Raw genomic sequence first — 23,965 nt, forward strand, 5'->3', positions numbered from 1 at the left:
CTAAGACAGAAGCCTTAGGCAATACAGCCTTGAACCCCCCCCCCCCCTGCTTTGGAATTAACTCAGAGCTGCCAACTCTCCTACAATCAGTAAATCTAAAGACCAAAAGTATTTGTTCTCTCTCTGAGTGCCCATTAACTTCTGTTTTTATGATTACACATCGTCCCACACATAAATTACTCGCTAGGTAGATTATATTACTGACCAAACATAATTTTATTACTGGATTTTAACCCTACAGCTATGCTTTATTACACCAACTATTACAACTTCCTGTTTACTTTTTGCGATTGCTGTTTTCCCATCCTGCAGCTCTTTGCATTCCCAGCCATTAAAATGATAAAGATTCTGTCTTTGCATCTCATCCTTTTTTCTTATATGCAAAGCTTTGAACGTTTGGTCTGGGTGTGGAATTGCAGCTGTGGGCCTGTAAAGCCTGTGGAAACACTATGTGATATTGTGCAACATAAATACACTTTAATTACTTTTCTTCACTGAAACCTACTCTAGTGAAAGTACAAAACTGACTTCATAATAATATTTGAGTAACTTCAATAATTTTGTGATAAAAGTCCTAAAATCTCAGGATTTTTTAACTATAGAATATAGGTCATGATTTCACAGCTTTACTACAGTAAAGTACTAGAAATATTTTACTTCATGATATGTAGTCTCCACCTGACATTAAGGTAAAGAAAACTGTAATAAAATGCAGCCTCCTCACACTATAAACATTCAAACATACCAACGTGCAGTTACACTAAAACTATTTATGTACATCAACTGAAATACAAACACTGCCCTCGATCCTTCTCACAGCTCAACTCACCATATGGTTGGCGGTTCAGATCCCTCCACTTCCAGATAATCGGACTTTTCCTCCATCTGAAATTCAGTGAACACCAGGGAGATGGTATCCCCGGGATCTGCCAGGATGGTCCACTTACACTCCCCACTGCTCCCAAGACCTCCAGCACCTCCACCTCCACCAGTGCCCAGGGAGTCGCTGCTGGGGAAATCGAAGCTGGAGATGAGCCCGCTGGAGCCCCTCAGGGTGCCACCGCACGTGTCCTCCGCTGTCAGTCACAAAGAGGAAAGCCGGGTGCAGAGAGTGCAAAGAGAAAAAGACACAGACTCTGGCTTATTTCAGAGCTATTATTCAGAGTTCAACATGGGGAAAAAGTGGCTGTAGGCATAAAACATCTGTACCTGTCCCTTCAGATAAAAGCAAACCAGAGACAAATAAATGTGAAGTCTGATGTACGAGCTGCAGAGGTCATTTAAACATGAAGCCACACAAGTCATTTAAACATGAAGCTACACAGGTAATTTAAACATGAAGCCACACAAGTCATTTAAACATGAAACTGCACAGGTCATTTAAACATCAAGCCACACAGGTCATTTAAACATGAAACTGCACAGGTCTTCTAAACATGAAGCTGCACAGGTAATTTAAACATGAAGCTGCACAGGTCATCTAAACATGAAGCTGCACAGGTCATTTAAACATGAAGCTGCACAGGTTATTTTCCATTTTCTCTAATGCATGAGTTAGGTGAGAGACTAATCAATGGGCCATCAATTAATCAACTAAATCTATAGCACAATTATGAAATTGATAATGGTATGAAATGTTGAATAAAAGGTTCATTTTGTTTTCTACACAATGGCAGGAAATAAAGCATTCATAAGTGACAATCAGTGGAACTATTTACCAATTAATTGTGCACTAATTCTGTCACAGTTTTGTTGAGCAGTTTCAATGTGAGAGGAAAAGTCCCAACTCTTGCTTTTGTGCCCCCCCCCATCTATTCTCCCTCCATCCAAGAGTCAGTAATTCATCATTATGTCCGCGGAGCCCCTCATGTTTCAGGAAACAAACAAATGGTGATAAACAGGGCTTATAATGCTGTGAAATTGTATATTTTTTCAGTGTGGGGAGCAAAGCACGTCAGCTGAATGTTAATGCACTCCACCATAACAGTGGCTTGCTCTCTTTCCCTCCACATCCCTTTTCTCCTTCTCTCACCCACCCCTTCAAATATCTCTCCATCTCTCTCTCCATTCCACTCTTCCGAACCTTCTCAGATCTTTTATACTATTACTCGCCAGCCTCCCTTCTATCTCTGCATTCGGTTTTTTTCTCCCTTAAGAATTGTAATGATGGCAGGGCTTTCACAGTTTTCACATCATTTAAGACTAATATGTGACACTCAGCTGTGCCAGATGAAACCTTTGATGGCTCAGCGCTCCACTCAGGGCTGTCAAAGCTGCCAGCCTTGGAACATTCCTGTATGCTGCATTACACGATTGGTCAAGGAACAAGGAAGCAGATGTATGAAATTCAAAATAAGATGAAGAAAAAGAGGGAGAAGATTGGAGAGCAGGAGCTGCTAGTTAGCTTGATTCATGTCCTTTGACACAGTAGAAGCATAGCAATTGATTAAAGCCTTTTTCGGAAGGCAGAGATGGCAAAATGATACAGTGTGAGACATGATGTCCTCACATACGATTCATATTAGGGAGAATCCTTTTTACACCATGGGCAGGCCATAATTTGTTGAATGCCTACAGCCTATTAACTACAAAAACAAAAGGACTCATGATTTGCTTCTCGTGTAAATAGTAATTTACTAAAACACTTGTGCTGACTGAGAAATTGTATATCCTATTTATGCATTTAAGGCCACATTTCAAAGAGTGCCTAGCATATTGATGTGTTACAGAGGAGCGATATTACTTTTAACCTCACGACAGGCAGGCAGCATTAAGTGTCCCTATGGCCCTTGTGGCAAAGAGAGCAAGAAAGAAATAGTGAGGAAGTGTTGAGAGATGGGAGGAGATGTGAGTGTAGGACAGTAGACAGAAAAAGACAAAAAAGTGTCAGGGAAAAAGACAAGTGCACACCAAATCAAGAGTGAGAGAAAAAAAAGACAATGTGATACATAAAAGAATGAGGGGTAGGCAGGAATTCTAAAATGAAAAAGGCAGGAAAGAGATGAAAAGGGCTGAGAGGCAAAATAGAGTAAAATTTAATAAAAGGTAAATCGCCAATGAACAACATTCAACTCAGGTGGCAGCAGGAAGCCGTGTGCAAACTTGGAAGTGACAGGCACAACAGAACTTTGAATAAATAAAGCAGACGAGGCAGTGGTTACTGTCCCGTCTGCAAATAAAGTAACTTAAGAGAGGCTTTTTAGTAAAACTAGCTCAAAGTAATTTTTGGGGGTTTATGTGCTTTGGATTAATCACTAATATTTCAGCACAGGGCTTCCTCGAGGGTATGAGACAGATTTCCACAACCACATTTAATGATAATAACCTCACTTATAACTCATTAATGTGTCTACAATTGTAGCCAATTAAATTGCACATGCAAATTAAATTGATGCTAGGGAGAAATCCATTATAGTACTGAAGCACTGAGACAGATTTCTTCGCAGTTTCTTTGAGAAGCATTCATGCATGGTACTGTAAATCATGCACAAGCAAACTGCTGTCTGATGCTTAAAAACGATTTGCAGCTTGAGAAATTCAAATGGCTTCAGCTGCATAATGCCTTACAGGTCCTATACATTCACATGCAGTGTGTCACTGATATGCATGGCAGCACATAAGGTAAGGTCTGACAACAAGGTTTAGTTGCATAATAGGAAGGAACTGAATGCTGGGCAATGTGTTCCCTAACAAATCATTAAAGCGTGTTCTGGGTTTGAAGACGAAGAAGTATCTGTCTCCTTTAAAAATGGTGGCTGTATTAGAAAAAAAAGATGGGTGTGAGGATTAGGACTGCTTTAGCTGAGCTCATTTACATCCCCAGCATCAGCAATCTAATGCTACTTGAGGAGGGATTAAGCCTCTCTCCCCTTGACTTTGATCAGATATACAACACTTGTCTTTCTACTTAGAAATATTCACCCCCAAGGATAGAGGAAAGGAAGGGACTCTAGTATAATTTTCTGCAATACCTCAGGTTTTTTTCTTTGTAATAATCCCTGTGTTAATGCAAAGGCAATGACTACGTCTACAGTAAGTATCTCATTTCAAGTCCAGTTAAACATTGATAGGGTTGAGGAACAGCAGGGAGATCTGTAATGGGTGCAGAGATGTAATTCATTTGATATCATACATATTTTGGGATTGATTCATGACCATGTCTCTGTAATTTCAGTTTTTAGAAGATTATCGTGGTTCACTTATAACAAAACGCTACCCCCGCATGCTGCAAAATATTAAAGCACTTGGTCATTTGGGCTTCCATTCATTATCTATGCAGCTTATCCTTTAGGGGTCGCAGGAGGAGGTACAGTCAATCCCAGCTGACTTTGGGCAGGAGGCAGGGTACACACTGGACAGGTCGCCAGCCAATCACAGGGCCAACATACACAGACCAATCACATCACATTCAAAAATATGGTTTATTTAGAGTTTCCAATTAAAGTTACCCCAACAAAACCCACACAGACATAAATAGTACATTGATAATCCACGAAGAAACTAAGATTTGAACATTTAACCTTCTAGCTGTTAACCACTGCACCACCATGTTTTATAAAATATGTGATGACTCTCATCAACATCTCCTAGTTCTGAAATCAATGAATATTGAATATGGAGGTTCACATTTGTAATTTAGTTCTCATTACAAATGTAATTAATATATTTGCCCATTTCGCGCCTGATAGCTATAACTCAGTGAAAATACTGAGCTCTTTTCATATCAGCTCTACATGAGAAGAACGATTCAGCAGTCACTTGGACTAAAAAGAATTTGCCATGGGCAATTGGGAACGTCAAATGCTCTGACTTTAATTCTCAATTTGTGTAGTAGAGTGCTGAGGAAGCACTGTGTGTTTAAACCAGTCAGACTCCCAGACATGGAAATGGTTTGAATGGTCTATGCAGCCTAATTTTCTTATTCTGTTGGACAGAAGCTGGCAACAAGAATAACAGTGTGTCAATAGACCATATTCTCATGTTACCACACTGTCCCTGTTTGCTCTCTCACTGCCTTTTAATGAATGTCCACAGACAATTCAGATGGAGGGAATCGAAATGGGCCCCTGCGAGGAGCAGCAGCAGCAGCATCTTACAATTAGAATAGGCATTAATTCTCCATCTCACTGCCTTTCTGCTTAGAGTTGATCCTGTCTGGTTCATTATGTCAGTTTTTCAGTCTCTTTGACACTACACTTACAACACCCCTGCACTTACACTCTACTTACTGCTGTCAGTTGTCCTTCAACCATTCATGTTTTCTTTAAAAGAGACAGTGAATCAGGATAAACACACTTTTAAGGCTGATCTAAATGGGATATCATATGGCATTGGGTTAGCCTTACAAAAACTACAGGGAAAATAGTGTTTTGTTGTGTAGTGGGGGAAATACGAAAAAGAAATGCTAACTTAAACCAGTTTAGTCATACTGACTTCAATGCGTGGCCTCCAGGCTAAGCACAGCAGAGACCACTTTAAATTAAATGAAATATGGCTGCTCTGTCCAGTAAATAAATGGATATCTGATAATTCCACGGTATAGTAATGACATTCAATATTGGTCAAGCTTGGGCTGTATACAACTTCATGATCAAACAGCAGTTTGTATGGGAAGTTGCTATTGTATGTCTCCCTGCACTTGTGTTTTTCCTTGCCTATAGCTCGGTCTGTCAGTCAAACACACAGTTGACTTTGGATTGTGGGAAGGGTGGAGAAGAGAACTGGAAAAAAGATAAAGGAGAGAAAAATACTAACAAAAGGAGGAGAATGGCTGAGAGACTAAGGTGTTGGGAGATAGTGGGGGGTGGACGGTGGATTGGGGAGAGATTTTGTGTGTGTGTTTAGTGTGTGAACAATTGGTGACGAGCAGAAAGGGCAGGATCTCTGTGGAAATAAGATCAAAGCACCATCTGCCCACATACAGGATCCAGGTCGGATTTAGACGAGAGAGCGAGAGTGGCTCAATGAGAGCCATGTCCGGAAAAAAGTCATGATTCTGGCCCGTGGCAAAAGGCTAACACCATCCTCAAATGAAAGGAACCCTCCATCTGCAGCTTTTTGTTTCCCTCCAAGCTTGCTGTATCTCAAACATATGCTCAACCATATTCTTTCTGTTGTGCTTTGCATTGTAGAGTAAGTTAGCATGAACAAATATGATGTGCTGGCTTTGAGATTTCTTGGGATCGTATATAAAGATGGGAGGTGGAGAACTTTGACTCCTTTTTCATATTTCCTCTTATTTTTTTTAACGCTGGGGGACCACTTGCATTAAAATTCAGAAACTTAGGTAATGCTCCATCCACATTCCTGCAGGGTTTGTTTGAAAATGCATCAACTCTGCTCCAAATATGCCTGGTGTCCACACAACTCCAGAGTTTTAGAGTCGCTCAATCAGAGAACTTTGGAAACACGGCTAGCTCAGTTTTAGTTTTAAACTCTGGAGCTGCATTGTAGTCTAGACGGGCAGAAACTGAGATGTTTGGAAACAGTGACATAGACTCTCACAACCTCTTGCTGATTTGGTCTTTTTTGTCAAGAAGTAAACTTTGCTGATTCGTCAGGCTCCAATCACTTGACCCTCTTTCGGAGGTATTATCCGTCATTTGCCTCGGCTACCAGTGTAGAATGCAACATGGATCAATTACAAGCATCACTGAGTCTGTTGGCTTTGCTTGTTGTGCAGTTCAACTCTGAATTTTACAATGATAAAACTTCTTACATGCTTAGAAAACAAGCTATTATTTTGAGCAATTTCTGTGTACACAGGCACACACAATTCCTGAATACATAGGCACACACAATTTCTGTTTACAATGACACGTTCATGCCCAGTGTACGTGAGTGTTCCTGTGATATGTGTTTTCTGTCATGTTACTATAACAAACATTAAGTCTGTTACAGTTGGAAGAGTATTCTGGTAGATAGGAAGGAAATGATGAGTATATAAGAATGACTTTCAAACCTTCTCTTTAAGAGCTTTTACCTAATAGTAGTTTATTTGTCCTTGCGGACATTGTATGATCGGGTGGCTGTCTCTAAAAATAACAGCAGCACTTACTGGGAGGTGATTTGGGGGAAAGCGAGGCTGACACAGCAAATGCAAAGGAAAAGGTGTTGCCTGCTGGGAGTATGTGCATCACAAGTTTGATGTTCAGCCAAACTGCAATAAATACCTACATCTCTTTACCTAAACAGTTCTCTTGAGTAAAACAAATTTACAAAAATATCCACAAGGAGATTTAGACAAGCTTGTAGCACTGATTAAACCAAAATTGTCTATGCTTAGCTGCTCCAAGTGATTACAGCTAAAGAATTGTTGTTAAATTATACGCTATACACTGCTTATGTTTGTGCACGTCATCACAAAATGCAGGAAATCACTCTCATTTGCACAATGCCTCTACATATTCAAGTGCGGATTATTTGCATTACTGTGACATGGTTTCATTTAATCACAGCATGGGATAAACAGCATGGTATCAGGAGCACATCAGTCATTCATAAACCAGATACCAGCAAAACCTTTAGTATGTTATAGCATGTGCTTCACTCTCTTGCGTTCCTGACGGTCAAGCGAAGGAGCTTTTTGGAACAATTTGCACAGCTTCTTTAAGAGTTCCAGTCATAGGTAACACAGTAAACTGATCCTGGCAGTAGCTGTACATTCAAATAAGTTTTTGGAATATTTTAGTATTCAAGTGCATGTTAAATGAGGCAAATACTCATTCAAAATGTGGTTTTGCAGTAGAGCTTTCATATATTGGATGTTTAGGTTTTGTGCATTATTATCCAAAACTCCAAGATATGAAACCAGGCACTTTAAATGATCAGACTTGTAATATCCTCCATCCCCTATTTACAGACAGTTTTCACTGAAGAATATATAATAGGTTAAAATTAATTACATTCACAAGCAACAAGGTTAACAGCCCATATGATCCATTTTATTTTGATTTCATTTGTCCTGAGGTAGACAAAAAATTTACAATCAAAACGTTTCCGCAACATAACCCTGCCATACTCATTTGCTAGCAGTCACAGTATTTTCAATCTGCCAGGCAGGATAAAAAGTAACAGTAAATACTGCAGTTGCATGAGTTGGTATGACAGAATAATGTGGCATTTTCATTTCAAACCCCCTGTTCTTCTCCCTTCTGTGTCTGTATGTTCAGTCTGTAACTGTTCCATCTCGTGTTTTGAGAGATGGTGGGTAACCACAATAAACTAAAAGTGAGGCTGGGTTCATTTCTCACTGTCCAACATTTCTAGATAGTAATAACGGACTATGTGCCTTTATTCTCGTAGCTCAAGTAACCTGGTGTTACTACCCATTCAGTCTGAGAGAAGAGGTGACCGAGACCTCAGTAAGACAGCAGTTGTCCTGCCTTCTTACAGGTCATCGAACCCACCACTCTTCGTTAAGATCAGATTTGCTAGACCTGTAAGTGTTCCAAAGAAAAGGCACAGAAGTGTTCAGTGGAGTCACAGCACAGCATAAACACTGCAACGATAGATGTATGACTCCTGCTAACAGCAATAATGTATTAAGCTACCTCCTCCACAGGAATAAATATTTTATTAACCTTTCCAGACTCCGAGGCTCTAATCAACTACTTCACTGTGATTAAAATCATTCCAACCTTTTGCAAAATTATTTATCTAATGAGGACTTGTGCCACTTTTGCTATATCTGTGGTGCAGAACAATCATCCAGTCACCCAAACTGTGAGTAATTAACTTGAGGAAATAAATGGAATCAAAAGACAAAACAAATCTATCATCTTGTCATTCAAAATTTGGGGGGCAACCCAAAAATATGTAGATAACATCATGTTCTTCATGACACCATTTTATCATATTGCACAGCTGGGAGAAAAAGTTATGCAGTTAAAATAATGAGTAACTCATTTTCAGTGATAAAACATCCTTACCTCTGCAGATTGGCACAGGAAAGTCCCACACTGACACCCCGGCTGCATTGGTGACACAGGTGAGTTGTGAATGTCCGTCTAGGACATAGCCTGTGACACACCGGTAGCGAATCTTGTCACCTACGTTGAACTGAGTTCCATTCAGTATTCCTTTGGATGGAACACCAGGGTTTCCACATGAGCTGCTTCTTAGCTCTGAGAAATGAAAAGAGAAGACAAAGTTGTTCTGAATAACTATGTTTTGCTATACATGATATATACCAGTTTTTCCTTTATTTTATCTTTAGTCATAACTGCAAAGCCATTTCACCATTTTGGCTGCTTGAAAGATTTCAACATATGTCTTAGTAGTTTTAACTTTATTAATCAAGTCTTATTAGCTACTAAAGTTTGCATTTTAAGTCATTGCTACTCAAATGCCCAATTATATTTGGGGAGCTTAAATGAATATGAGACTATGATAACATGTAAGGTCCAAGGAGCACTGTGCCGTTCTGGTGTCTTACCAATCTTCTTAAGAGTTCACTAAAATAACAAATCTATAACTGGGAGCAGCAATGAAATCCAGGGAAAACAAGTAAATTAGCACAACATACAAATAAATAAAGCTAAAGATGGTAGGAGGAGCTAAAACGCAAATGCAAATGAGACCTGATTACTTGAATTTGTCGGTCAAGTCTGCAATTTAAGAGTTGTTATCCATCTTGAACTATCTGAACTAACCTAACTTTTAACACATTAAGTATAATAATGATCGTCAAATATACAGCTTGACTTAACTGTAAGTAAAATAATGAGTTTTGTGCCTGTCATGTGTTCCAGTATTAATTGTGAAATCAAATATTTTGTTTTGAGAGAGCTGAACAGACTGCACCTGAAGTGGTGCCATCGGATGTCACAGTTCCATCATTCTGTATCGCAATATGAGACTGTGGAATCATTACACCTCCTCTGCAGACTATAATCAAGTAGAATTCTGAGTGGCCACTCTGCCTAATAATTGGGGAGGAGCAAGTAATTTCAATGTTGAAAAAAATCCTCATCACAAAAATATAACGGCAGTAAATATGCACCAGATTTTTGAATGTTAAAAATGACCTATTGTCAGTGACACATGTCAAATGGCCTCTGTTAACGTGGATCTCTTATATTGGTATAAATAATATCTTTCATTTGCATCTCCAGTCATTCATTTTTCTGATGCACTTTTTCTGTAACTCACGGTAACAGCAGAAATATGGGTAAATCTGCAGCAGGCATGTATTTTACTTGAATGACATGGCTATTTTTCCAGTTAATATTTTCTCCATTACTTTTCTGCAACCTCTATTCTTTCTTTCCTTATTTCTCTACCTTGTGTATCACCATGCTTATCATGGCACAGATGTAACAGGAAAGGTACTGCATGTCACAAAACAGCAGTACCAATGAAAAATAATAATAAAATGGCAATAATATTCCAAATCTTTAGCATGACCCATTTTTAAAGATGTCATATTCCAGTGTAAATATTCCACAAGAAAACACTGTCTTATTGTGCTCATGCTGACAGAGCCAAAGTATTTAAAATCAATGTATTCATTGGTAAACTACTGACAGATATTTTGATAAACATCTACCAGAGGCTGTGATTAACAAGCCTAGAGAGGTTTATTACTCTATTCTTTTGGTTGAACACAATCTTCCAGTACATCCCTCTCCTCTTAAACCTCCATAATTCTGTCTCCACTGATACATTTTGTGCAGACTGGACATTTGCAGGGTATTTTGGCAAAGCTTCTATTTCAATCTGCGGTCCAGGACAATAACACATCAATGTCTTCTTTTGCCTCAGGAGTAGTGCCAACCAATAAATTGTACAAATATGTGCAATAAACACATAACATAAGACCATATGAAACGTAACACATAGATTCAAAAATAGTTTATCTACGCATGCAACGCATTCACAGAGGGTTTTCAAAACCTTTATGAGACTTAGTGTTAAAACCTGAACCACATGTACTGGAAAAACTGACTCTAATCCATTTTGGCTTCATTTGTGGTCAGACCATAGCCTTTCCTTCTGACTACTAGGTGTAAAGCACTGTAAATATAGATATAAGTTTTGTGATTACAGAGCAAGTAAGAGCCCTTAAATCACACAACCTTTTCACCAAGCTTTAAATATGTAGAGGAGAGAAATGTTCAACTGCTCCTACCACCACAGTATGGGTCAATAACAACCATTTACCTAAAATTGGGCGGTTTGATATCAGTGACTGTAGTGCCAATTAGTTGTGCAGCTACACAACCAAGATGGCTGTCACTGATCATAGACTTTAAGGTGGATGACAAGTTTCCACTTCCTGCCATTATACAAAAATAAAGCCAAAATATATCCAATACAAGAGCTGACATCGTGCCGTCATTTAGAGTCGAAAGTCTGCAGTAGTCATCAGGGCTGTTGGAAGCAATTGGCTTCACTCTTTGAGAGCTGTCATGCCATTTCTACAAAAGAGCAAACAACTGCAGACTTTTTTTACTTTACTCAATTTCTCATGACAAATTTGGAAATGCAAAGGTAACTGAATGGATTCTGTATGTTTAAAAAAACCCACATTTCTTTAAAAACCACAAATAAAACAGCAAAAAAACTCTAAATGTCATTGTGATCATAGACTGTGTATTTGTAAGATATATTTAACTAACCCAAAACTGATGCATTTTCTGGATTTTTGATCAATAAACCCCAGTTAGTCTGATCAGATCCAGTCCTCATGATAACAGAAAAGGTACTTCCACCCTGCAGCTTCTGAATGACAATTATTTTTAATATGCATCATCTGTTTGCTGCGAATTGTTCCAATGGTCAAGTCAGAATACAGTAAGCCATTTTTACACCAACAAAAACTCCATGAATAGATAGATGGACATATGGATAGATAGACAGAGAGAGATAGTAAGGAATACATAAGATCCTGATCTTTGTACAGTCCGTGTTTATTATTATCTCACGGTTATGTCCAGCCTCCGCAGGGCTCTGGCAGGCCTCCCTTCAAGCAAAGTGAAACCCTTACAGATTGTCCAGAATGCAGCGGCATGTCTGGTCTTCCATCAACCTAAAAGGGCATGCATCACTCCACTGGTCAACAGAATCGAATTCAGGTGACTCATGGCTGCCAACAGAGAAACTTCTGGGATCTTCAGGGATACAGGCTTATGCTCCTTCTCAGCCATCGCATTACTCTACGAGATGTCAGGCATTGTCATCCCTACACACAAGGCAATCATGGTCTAGACTGTTCTCATCTGTGGTTCCCCAATGGCGGAACAAGCTATTTAATGCTTTCAGAGCACAAACCTCCCTCTATCTTCAAAAACCTCTTGAAGACTCATCTCTTCTGAGAGCACCTGCTGTCCCTCACACCTCTTACAACATAACATGCCTTACTAGCATTTACTTTGCACTTTTGTCCCACTTACTCTACACATTGTCTTATTGAGCAGATTTAGCCCTTAGCACTTACTCCAAGGGTCTGCTGTACTGGAGCTTTAGTGCTGTCCATCAATTCTACATCGTTTTGGATAAAATCGTCCGCAAAATGTGTAAATGAATGAAATTGATTTCACTGATGGACATCTGTGAAGTCGCAATTTCCAGGAATTCTAATTTCTAATCAATTTTGCAAGGCAGATGCTCATATACACATCCTATATACATATGGAATATAATGAGTGTAATATAAAACCTCAGCATCAACTGACAGCTGTTTATATTCATGAACACGGCAAAGGGAATAAGGTAGGAAAGCTGGTTTGGGACAATCAAAGTCTGTAAGATTAAATCACTGATAAATGAATGAAAGTTCAATTAGGAGAATGCCATCCCTGACAGTGACATTTGATTTGTTAAAACTAACAAAACTCCATTTTTCCAGCGGTGTTACATTCTTGCAATTTTATTTTTTCACCACCAAAACAATGCTGGACTTGGTCACCGCCCCCAAATGCCCTTATATGTGTTTGGGAAAGAATCTTTCCAACCTTTCTTTTTTCTGAGCTCAGCCTGTATCTTTAAGGAGAGGAGCTGCAACATGATCAGGCTGAAGTTGACAAGACACAGCAGAGTGCAGAAACAGAAGGATCTGGTTTTGATCTTTGTTATATAAGGGTGTTTCCATAGTATTTTCTTCAGGCTTATGTGCTGTCCTCTGCTACATCAAGTTGTTTGCTTGGTGCAAATATCTGAAAGCTGCTGACCCAAACCCACGGTGTGTCTGAGAGAGTGACTTATGACAAAATTGTCTTGGGCTATTGTTTGTTATCTTGTGTCAGCAAAACTTGTCTTATTTACTATATTACCGGAACGTGGTATTCACCCTAACTGATGTGGGGGTGAGAAGTGAAAAACAAAGTTAAGATTCCATGCAGGTATCTGCATGACATCTGACCAGCGCAGAGGTCAGCGGCGAGGAGGGACAGTCAGACTACTAAATATTACATTCATATGAAGCTGCAGTACTTTGCAGTAGCAGACGAGTAAACATGACAGACTGCTTTCTGTGACATGCCTGAGGTTAACTGACAAAGGTTCAGTTCAAAGAAGCCATGGTGCTGTGCACAAAGTCTATGTGCCATGCATTTACCATATTGTACAATTTTGTATGGTCAGAAAAATTTAATACAAAATCTAAATAGATTTGGTTCATATAAACCCTGAGGGAAAGACTTCAATATTCAGATTGTTAACCAATCCCTAAACAAATAAATACAATAATGTAATGTACTGATCTGTTGTTTTATTTTGCAGCACTTCTTCACTGTTATCAAATCTAGCTTTGTAATACAGGCTGCAATGAATATGCTTCCCTACATGGCACAGCATGATCCTTGGCAACAAATAGCAAATCTGTCTCCATGGGAGTAACAGGGAACCTGTGAAATTGAATTTTATTTATTTGAAATACCAGATTAGTGTAGTGAAAAAGCATATCACAGGCAATCCAAATATGTAAAAACTCACCACAACAAGCCCTTACAGTTTGGTGCAGACAACGTGAATTTAAAATTCAGCACACTGCAGAGATGAAAACATTTGCATTAAAAAAAAGAAATCTACTGGTGAGCGCCTGGTGCTGTGTGCAACTACATTTATTCAGAACGCCCACAAATAATCTGCAATTGGACATTTACCAAACAAGGATGGTAACAGTCACAGGAGAGTACCAAAGGCATACAGTGCTCGAGCTATTTAACACTCAAAGGCCAAAAAAAAAAAAACTAAACCATGTTGGCAAGCTCCTCTTGGACACCTTGTTGGTGAAGAACTGTGCCAATGATGTCGAGAGGAAAATGAGGTCAGGTACTGTAGAACCAATATATCACACACTGCACTGTAAATGTCAGGAATGATCTTATCATTAAATTGGATTGAATGTACTGTAGCTGATCTACTATTCTCAATCTCTATCGTGAGCACATACTCAGTGTCAGTATTCATCAATTCTAATGCTGGCCTTCAGAAAGCTGTATTCTGCAGCAAAAAGAAAACCGGCAGATGCTCAAGCTTAAATGGCTTGGTTTGGGATTAGAGAAAAATGCATTAAGACATCACCCAGACATGCATACTGGATATACTTTACTTGAAGCAGAATTGTTTAATACTTTGGGCAAATCACTGGGCTTAAAGCAACACTATGCAACTTTTGCTGAGTGACAGCAGCCTCTGCAGCCACAAGTGGTAATTAATTCTGTTGGGCTCTGAGTCAGAGCAGTTAAGTGGTTTTCATGTACAGAAAACAAAGCCTATCAATCGCTTGACCGGAGCTCTGTCTGCACTCACTGAGCTGAAATATGGTTGAACAGTCGGTACCCCCAAACTTCCTTGCGGTAACAAACACAACAAACTCAATTTTGAATCAAGTTTCCTTGCTGATAATTTTAAACAGATGCTTGTTTTTAATAACTTCTAGAGCTATTTAAGTGCTCTACAGATCAGCATTATGCTTGAAGTTCCTGGGCATTAGACTATGATTCAGCTAGGCATCTCTCCTGGGAGATCTCACAAAATTACATAGTGCAAGAGCAGGCATTTGGGGTGCACAGTGGGAATAAAGGAGGCACCGTTCTCCCTTTTACAAGTCATGGTACTATCAAAATGATTTTTTAAGCTGTTATTTTAAGGAAAAATAGATAATAATAATGACTGGATGAAAACAATGCAATAGCACTTTGATTTTCCTTTTTCTATTCTCTGGTTCTGAGGTAAAAGACAGGGGGCTTCATGCTGTTAGACCATCCAGCAAGCATTTCTATTGGAGTATACAGTCATCTTAACACATCAGTTGGGTTGAGATCTGATAAATGTAAAAGCCAGAGCAAATTATTCAAATTATTACTAAATACTAAACCCATTCACACCCCTTCCATCGTGTCCTGCATAGAAACATCTGCATTAAATAATGGCAGATTTAAGCCTTTGAAAATTAATGTGGATCCATATATTGCAAGCTTTCCTCTGAGGTAGAACATCTAAATCTTCCTTCTTTCTCAGAAGGAGGTTGAAAACTGTAATTCATTATCATCAGGTGCTGTCGGGGGGGCAGTGCTTCCTTGGTCGACAGAGGTTGAGCAGCTGTACCGGTAAAGATCCCTCCGCAGGTTCAACTACAGAAACCTTGTTACGACTTTTACTTCCTCTAGATAGTCAAGTTTGATCATCTTCTCGGTGCTCCACCAAGGCCATGACGGACCGTGTGTACAAAGGGCAGGGACTTAATCAAAGCCAGCACATTCCCCATCTATTTATTCCCTGTAAAGAATTATCCAGGTGCTCATGCAGGACCTTGGTTCGGGTTCAGTCTTTATTATTCTGTCTGAAATTTGGCAGCAGTGATGTCTTCTCTCTGTACCAGCTCTGTGCAGTTTGTTAACAAAAGAGTAAAATTATCCTATTTTGTTTTCCTACAACTTTTTTCATTTTGCAAAGAGGCATTGTGTATCATTGAAGGTAGAAATTAGTTTTTACTTTTATTTTGTAAATGTTCTTAAGTACATTTCAGAGCCTGTACTTTCTTACTTTTACTTGAGTAAAGGAGTTGAATCAGTACTTTTACCAGAGTTATTTTTTTGTATCTCTACTTTTACTTAAAGGTCCACTGTGTAAGATTTAGGTCAAAGGGAACTATTGTCAGAAATTTAATGTAGAATAATCCTCATGATGTTTTCACTAGTTCCTTTCATCTAAATTGTATGAATTATAGTTTTCTTTACCCCAGAAAAGGCTCTTTATATTTAAATACTTTATATTTACATCAAGGGGACCCCCTCTACGGAGGCTGCCATGTTTTCACATTAGTCCAGACTGGACAAACTAAACACCTTTTGAGTTTTTATGACAATTAAAGGCTACCACAGTTTCTTTTTAATGTTTGGAAGGAGAGGGTGAGGTGAGGGGTGTTCAGCTGCAACATGAAGCTTCAACACTACATATCACAAAATTCTACACACTGTACCTTTAAGTAAAGGATGTGAGTACTATTCCCACCTCTGCATATAACTAGCATCTTTGCATAGTCTCCCTAATTCAGAAGAGTATTCAAATCCTTTCCTTACATACAAAGTTCTGAATGACCAAAGCTCTTTCAATTATTAAAGAACTTACAGCACCTTATTATCCCAATAGGACGCCCCATTCTTTCTAAATGCAGGCTTACATGTGATTTCTAGAGTCTCCATGAGAGGAACAGGAGACAGCGCTTACAGCTGTTAGGTGCCTCTCCTGTGAAACCAGCCCCCAATGTGGGGCAGATGCTCTCTACATTTTAGGTTTTACTTAAAACTTTCCTCTTATATGGTGTGTGGTGCTCAGATTAGTTCTGAACCTGCTGCTATAGACCCAGACTACTGTGGAACTCCATTATTTTTAATGCGTACTGTTATCATTAGTACCGTTATTAATAGCATTATCACATCTATAATTATCACTATTATCATTATCATCATAACAACCTGTCTGACGGTGATTAAATACAACAGTTACACAAGTGTTCCCACTCTCTACCCTCTCTATCCCACTCCCCCACCGCCTACCTCTCCTGTTTTCGGGAACATGAGTTCTTTGCAATATACGTGGAGATAAAATGTTGAGATAACCACTTGCTACAGTAGTTAATACCACAGGGAAATGCTGAGAGTAGAGTTGTTAAATATGTGACCATGTATCTCATGTGACTACATGAGAGAGCACTCTATTTACCAGGATTACCGCCCTTTGCCTCCACTACCACCGCCCAAATGGGATGGAGGCCTGTCAGGACCAAGTTGGGAAATGGAAAAAATGCAAAACTAACAGAGGAAAGAACCCATTAGAGACTTTGATGTAAACTATTGGTACCATCTCCTCTAGTGAATATTCAGAGTGTGTAAAAATATGTCCTTTGAATAGTAATAATATTTTTCTTTTTTTTCTAACCTGATTTGCTGTGACTAAGAGTAAAATGGAAAAGTCAGAACTTCATGCACTGTGTGCCTGTTACTGGTGAACCATAGCTTTCCCATTAACACAAGTCCAAATTCAGCTGCCAGATGTCCCAGGGACATCGGGCAGATTCTACTCTGCCCAAAGAAATTTTGATTTTTCCAGGATGATTTTATGTGATACCAAGAAAATTAACTATCTAAGGTATGGTGCAGTAAAGGCTGACATTAAAAAAACTAAAAGTGTGGTGCTAATTGCAAAGCTTTTTTGTGAATGGTCATATGCATGCAACTCTGATTTATGGAATAACTAATTTGACCCCACTTGACAACATGACTGACAACTGACTAGTAGTAATTATCATCATGGCAATAATCATGAGTCTGTGGCTGTTGTTCTTGAGAAAACTACATAGAAGAAAAAAACTAAATAATCACTTGCAATTAACTGTTTTGAGAAACTCACCCCAGGTCCCTAATTAAAAAGTAACAGATGCATCCCATCTGTAATTATAGCAGCACTGACTCATTGCCCTTTGGTGTATGGAAAGTCATAACTAATGTCTCAGACAGACATGGTCCTAGAATTAATTCACAGCAAAACATCTGAGTTACATTAATCACATTTAATAGTTTCAGCTATTTGAAGCAGTTGCTTCAGATAAGGCCTCTTGTTTGATGCAAACTAAAATACTGTACTTCAATTGGAACTGCAGTAGCTGCAAATGTGTGAAAAAAGTAGTGCTTTGAACAACAGTCTACACCTCCCATTGAGTTTTACTTTTATTAGGCTTTGAAGAAGCCCCTAAAGAAATCAAGTGTTTTAGACACAGTGTTAGCCCTGAGCTAACAAGTGTTGCTGTCTGGAGGACCCTAAATAAAGTGTTGATAAAACCGAACCTTGGGAAAACAGCTGCTCCTAAACACCAGGGGCTGGGCTGAAGCTAAATCGAATGAAATCCTGTACAAACTTCACCTCGGGGTGGGTAAAGAGATGCAAACAACAGTGAATACAGTGGAGTACTTAATCTCACAAAGAATCACCTCATCTTCAAAATAAAGCTGGGTTGAAAACAACACATATGGTGCTTATCAAAATACACAATAATATTTTGAACGGCAAAGAAAACTCAGTAAAAACAACATCATTTTGTTGCTAGTTGTTTAATGCGGTGAAACACTGAGTAGAAATCAGCTATGTGAACTGAATGCTAATAGGGCATCAATACAGCCAGCAAGGCTGTCATCTGCATTTTTCACCTTAAGTTGCATTCAGACAGGAGAAGAGAGACTGTCTTGCATTATCCCTCACAACCGTGGTAACGAGTGAGTTTTATGAACTAGTAAATGAGGTAGTTGGGTGCAAGATTTCTCTGGGGCTGAGCTATTTATTTCGCCTGTATATCTAATGACTCTGTAGCCCTTTGAAGAAGATGGAAGTTTTGACGGAGTGGCAGTGTTTGTGAGCACACAAGCAGTACACTTTCCCCACAGGAGCCTCCTGCCTGGCTGGCTTCTTAGCGGGCTGCTTGAGTGGCTGCTGAGCTGGATTTTTTCATGCAGGCATAAAAATAAATAAATAAAAAGAGTGACTACACTCATGTTGCATCACAGGGCACAGCATCTGGTAAACAACATGTCAATGCTAACACGCAAGCACACATGTAAGAATAAGAACTTTTCCAGCTCGGAGGACCATCCGCATCGCCACAGAGGGACAAATAAAATGATTTGTTGAGAAGGGACGGAATAATTTTTTCAGGTCAGCTGTCTTTTAAGACTCTTCCAAAGAAAGGCAGGTTGAAATGGCATTGTGACAGGTTTTAGAAAGGCACAGAAATGTGTTTGTAGCAAATACACAACCTTCAACAAAGGGCAAGCAGATAGCGGTACCCTGAGCTCGAAATAAGTACAGGGCAGCTGCAGCCTATCTCGATCCCTTGCCACTCTTAGCTATTGTTTGGCTGTGTTGTAGAAAAGCCCTCATATCTCAGCTCCTTAATAAATACAGCACAGACCTTTCAGGCCATGCTTAAGGTTGCAAGATCACGCTGACTGCGTCGTGACAGTGCAGGAAAGTCAGCGCTAATCAGGAATAAAATTCAGAAAAGTTGGCGCTGGATTTCTTTCTAACATACTTAACAAAAGACTGACAGGCTGACAACAAATTAGAATCCATCTGGATGTGTCCTTCACTGTGTCCTTAGTATGTATGCAGATTCAAATCCACTTAATTCTAGTCCTGACTCAATCATCTCTGAGAGACTACAAGAATCACACATTTTCAGTCATGAGTAAAATGTAACTAACGGCATCCGCATAACAAGGACGAAAAATATAGAGCGATGGCAGTGAGTTACAAGGGTTTGCAAATGAGTACATTTTGGAAAGCAACGATGAATGTGTTGCAATTCCTATGTGTCTGTCATAAGGGTTTGTCAATGAAAACAATGGAAATTTATGATGATTGTCAAGCTGGTCGGCCGAGCTGGGAGCTTTTCTTTTAAATAAAGTTCAATACAGATTGCAGAGTACTTTGGATTACTTCCACATTGTTTTCCATTATTAGTCTATGTATCAATGACTGAATGTGTCATTCACACAATAGACCCAGGAATCACTCTGATGAGTGCGTGTGATTTTGAATACAGGAAACAACTGAAAACGTGACCTTATTGTAAGATTAATCAGATTGTTTTCCTTGACCTTTTATTTTCATAAGAATCATGATAGAGTGAAAACCAGTAAACAAGATAAAAATAAAACTGAATTGACAGTTCCATGGAACATTTTGTTTTCACTTTGCTGTCTTGCAGCTAATCCTCTTAAAATTAAAATAGCACCAGAAACAGCAGTTTTTATCATCTCTGTTTTCCCACAGTCTCAAATGTGTGAAAAGGATATAAATAACAATAGAGAATAGGAAAAAATAATCCTTTTATGTAATATTGATTTGAGGAATGTACATGATTTCTGATTAACCCTAACCCTTTTTAATATGCACCACTGTGCATGTACTTTAACTGCATAATTCCATTTGTCCATCACCAGCTAACACTGCCATTGTTTTTTTTCAATTTAGAGGACAATCATCTCACCTTTCTTAAATTGCACCTCACTTTCATTAAATGTAGTGTTTTATATGCATATCTTATAAAATGATATTATGCAACACACAATATGTTGGCAACACACTGTTTTAAAATTGATAGCACCATCATACCGAGACTTCTGGGGACACGCTATAGAGGTCTTAAGTAAGCAATACCATGACACTTATTTTTTAAATATTTATGCTGTGCACTGTGTACAGCGTAGTAACACCAGGGTATTAAAGAATGAGTTACAGTCATAACAAACTGAGCTGTATATGTTATGGTTTAGATATAACCATATCACTGCCTTGGCTACGATCCTTAATCCATACAGCTACCACACATTAAATGTGACAACACAGCAACAACCACATGGTCACTAAATTAAAAGTGTGATTGTACCTATTGTCCTTATTGGAAAACACTCTCCACTGTCGTCATTACTCCTCAGTACTGGGTAAAGGGAAATATTTGTCATGTGTAACAAAATGTGATCAAAATCTGAAATTCTGTCGATGATAAAACAGGCAAAAGATGGAGGCAGAAAAACAAGACCAAATTCAACTACAGGCACCCACTGGAGACTGAGAGAGGGAGAGGGAGAAGTGGAGAGAAGAGGGAGAGAAACAGAACACGAGAAAGAGAGAGAAAGAACACAGATGGGCAGATGGAGAGGGGAGAGGTCCTGGACTGGCCAGGTCTGGGGCAGGTGGGGAGATGAGGGGGGTAAAGGTGGGATGGAAAAGGACATCGTGCGAAGGGAGGAGCGAGCTTAGAGGATGGGGTCAGCCTGTTAGAGCTGGAGAAGGTTAGGGAACAGAAAGTAAAGAAATAATAGAGAAAGGTGCAGACAAGCAGCAAATGGATCAGAGGCAGGAGGAGGAGGAGGATGAAATGAGATAAAAGGAGAGCAGACACAAAACACAAACCATCATAAAAAAGGAAACAGAGAAAGACAGCTAGAGATTGGTTAGAGATGGAGTTCACATTTAGAAGTAGAGGGGAAAAGACTCAGGCTGAGCGAGATGGTCACAGAAGGATAGTTCGTATTTACATAGCTCCCCACTGCACCCAGCTCTGCTTCAATTCAGATAACTTGGTACATCTATTAGTTCAACTAATTCCCATCGCCATCTGCCATGCAATTTCAGATTCACCTCTGGAGTCACAGAAAAGGTTCAGGACTTTGGGGGGAGAGATGCTGATTTGGAAAATACGAGATTAATTTGCTTAATTGAGGTGCCTAATGTTTCCATAACTCAACACTGGAAGTCCTGCAGGAAATCAGGTGGAGTAAGTGTGATCACACATCCCTCTCTTAAGAATTAATGGTGTCTACTTCACCTCTTTAATGGATTTTTTTCCTAAATGAGGAGTTTATGAGGAGCTGTCCTGGTCATTTTCTCAAACCTAAATTCAAATGTTTTTTATATTTCCTATTATTTAATAATATTTAAAGGCAAAGAGGAGAAAATATTTTTTTCCTTACCTTCATAAGCTGCCTTAAATCCATGAGCGCTTACTGCAAAGTCACTGGTAAGCCTCAGTGAAAAAATGTTAGCAGAACTGGTAACAGGCGGAGGGATGGTAAATCCTGTTAACCTGGAGAAAAGAGAAACAGAAGTCAATGCTAAATGTATGATTTGATTTACATCACCACATCTATATCCAAATGAAATTGAAAAATATATTTTTGCAGTTGTAGAATTTTTTTTAATGAATTTAATATATATAATGACATTCCAATAACACCTCAGCTGAAAATTATAAAAACTATTACTGTGGTAAAACATTTGCATTTTTTAGCTTCCACAAGCAGAAATACACACATTTGATAGGATTTATCCTCCAGCAATGGATGTAATTGTTCCCTGTTGTGACAACATTTACCTTCATTTGGATTTTACCCCAAATAACAATGATTCCAATAAGATGACGCAGTTAAAAACTTGTGAGGCAGAAACCAACATATATTACCTGGGTCTGTTAAACGTCTGTCATTGCTGTACTTAAATCAGCCTCTCAAACTAAAAGTACCATGACCTCAAACCTCACACTACCATGCTGTAGCATTTTGTGCTTAATAAAAGAGAACTGCTCTGTGAATTCTGATGCAATTTGTCCACCAATAATATAGTGCGTACTATATAATCAAAACCCAAGCGAGAACCCTCTCTATTGTTGGATGGTGTTTGAGGGCTGGCAGCGGCATTGTAACAGACTGCTTCATTACTGCATTTCAAATTAGGTGCAGATCCAAACAAATCCATTTACTTTCACGACGTCGTAAACAAGATGTGTTGCTGACCGTTCCTCAGCGGCAGTTGCTGATGTTCTATCGACCTTGCACTGCTGTAAGCCAGGCAGTGCAGCATGAACTGAACTTGTGCATGAAACTAAATGTCTTCTTTTCTATTGCCATCTCATTTCCTCTTGTTATTTTTCATTGCTAGTTTTGGGGCCGTTTGTGTGACTCAGCCTCTACTTGACAATAAGCCCGGTGAATAATGTCTGTCGTAGGCCAAATGTGGAGAAGCAGAAATCCCCCCAGTGACAGCAAAGAAGAGGGTGCTGTATTTACAGCTTCAATAGAGTTTCCAATTACAGCTCTGTGAACTGTGCTGGTCTCTCGCAGTAAATAATTAGCCTTTATTGCAGGTACAGCACAGCATGCCAAGATGTAGCTAAAAGTCAACAGCTACATGAATGCATGTGATTTTGAATACAGGAAACAACTTAAAACGTGACCTTATTGTAAGATTAATCACATAAAAGAGCTTTGTACTGAATTTGCATGCCATCATGATTAATGAAAAATTAGGCCAAGCTTGTACATCAGAACAAAAAGTCTTTGTATTGTAAATACAATGCTGCTGCTCTACATTAAAAGTGCCCTGAGATTACTTCTATTATTATTTGATGCCATATAAATAGACTTGTCTTGTCGGAGAAGTAAACTCAGGGGACAGAGGTAGCACAGTAAGCACACTGAAACCATTTGTGCCACTTTTTTTTTAATCATTTCACTTGTGGCAAGTTTATATATTGTCTTTGCCTCTGGCCCACTGCTGTGACACGTAAAAAAAACAAGCCCTAAATCTCTCTTTCACAATACAAACATGTCTCATTGCCATTCCAACAGGAGAACAGGAGTTGGAAGGGTCCACAGCACCATTTTCATGTGGGAGAGACACATGTTCAATGAATCAGAGTGATGCTGTCCTGGTCCCTCTTTAGAATTCTCACCAAGTCTGGGGAGGGGTGGGTCCATGACGAAGCTAATTACTAGCTGACCAGAGCAGATCAGTCAAGTGGCTAGAGTACATGCTGTCAAAGACATCAATGGCACCCACTGGGTTGAGTGCAATAAAAAAAAATGTATTGAGCCAAATCTTCACTTTTAGCAGCCATGGCTATAGAAATAAGAGTGTACAGAGGAGAGGAAAAAAAAATGTTGCTATGGCAACATGGGACAATCAG

The 23,965-nt window shown here is 39.1% G+C and overlaps 1 protein-coding gene across 5 annotated transcripts in view; it reads right to left on the reverse strand.

Moving 5' to 3' along the window:
• The window catches only part of LOC109632040 (CUB and sushi domain-containing protein 3-like), a 205,402-nt gene that overhangs the window by 150,148 nt on the left and 31,289 nt on the right, over positions 1 to 23,965 (reverse strand). For all 5 annotated transcript variants that reach the window (XM_069537722.1, XM_069537721.1, XM_069537718.1 and 2 more), the window contains exons 3-5: positions 21,975 to 22,087; positions 8,931 to 9,125; positions 830 to 1,076 (exon numbers count right to left, since the gene is read on the reverse strand). In XM_069537722.1, coding sequence (XP_069393823.1) covers positions 830 to 1,076; positions 8,931 to 9,125; positions 21,975 to 22,087 — 555 coding nt within the window. The remainder of the gene's footprint in view (positions 1 to 829; positions 1,077 to 8,930; positions 9,126 to 21,974; positions 22,088 to 23,965) is intronic.

This window comes from Paralichthys olivaceus, chromosome 13 (assembly GCF_024713975.1).
Source record: "Paralichthys olivaceus isolate ysfri-2021 chromosome 13, ASM2471397v2, whole genome shotgun sequence".
Taxonomy (NCBI): domain Eukaryota; kingdom Metazoa; phylum Chordata; class Actinopteri; order Pleuronectiformes; family Paralichthyidae; genus Paralichthys; species Paralichthys olivaceus.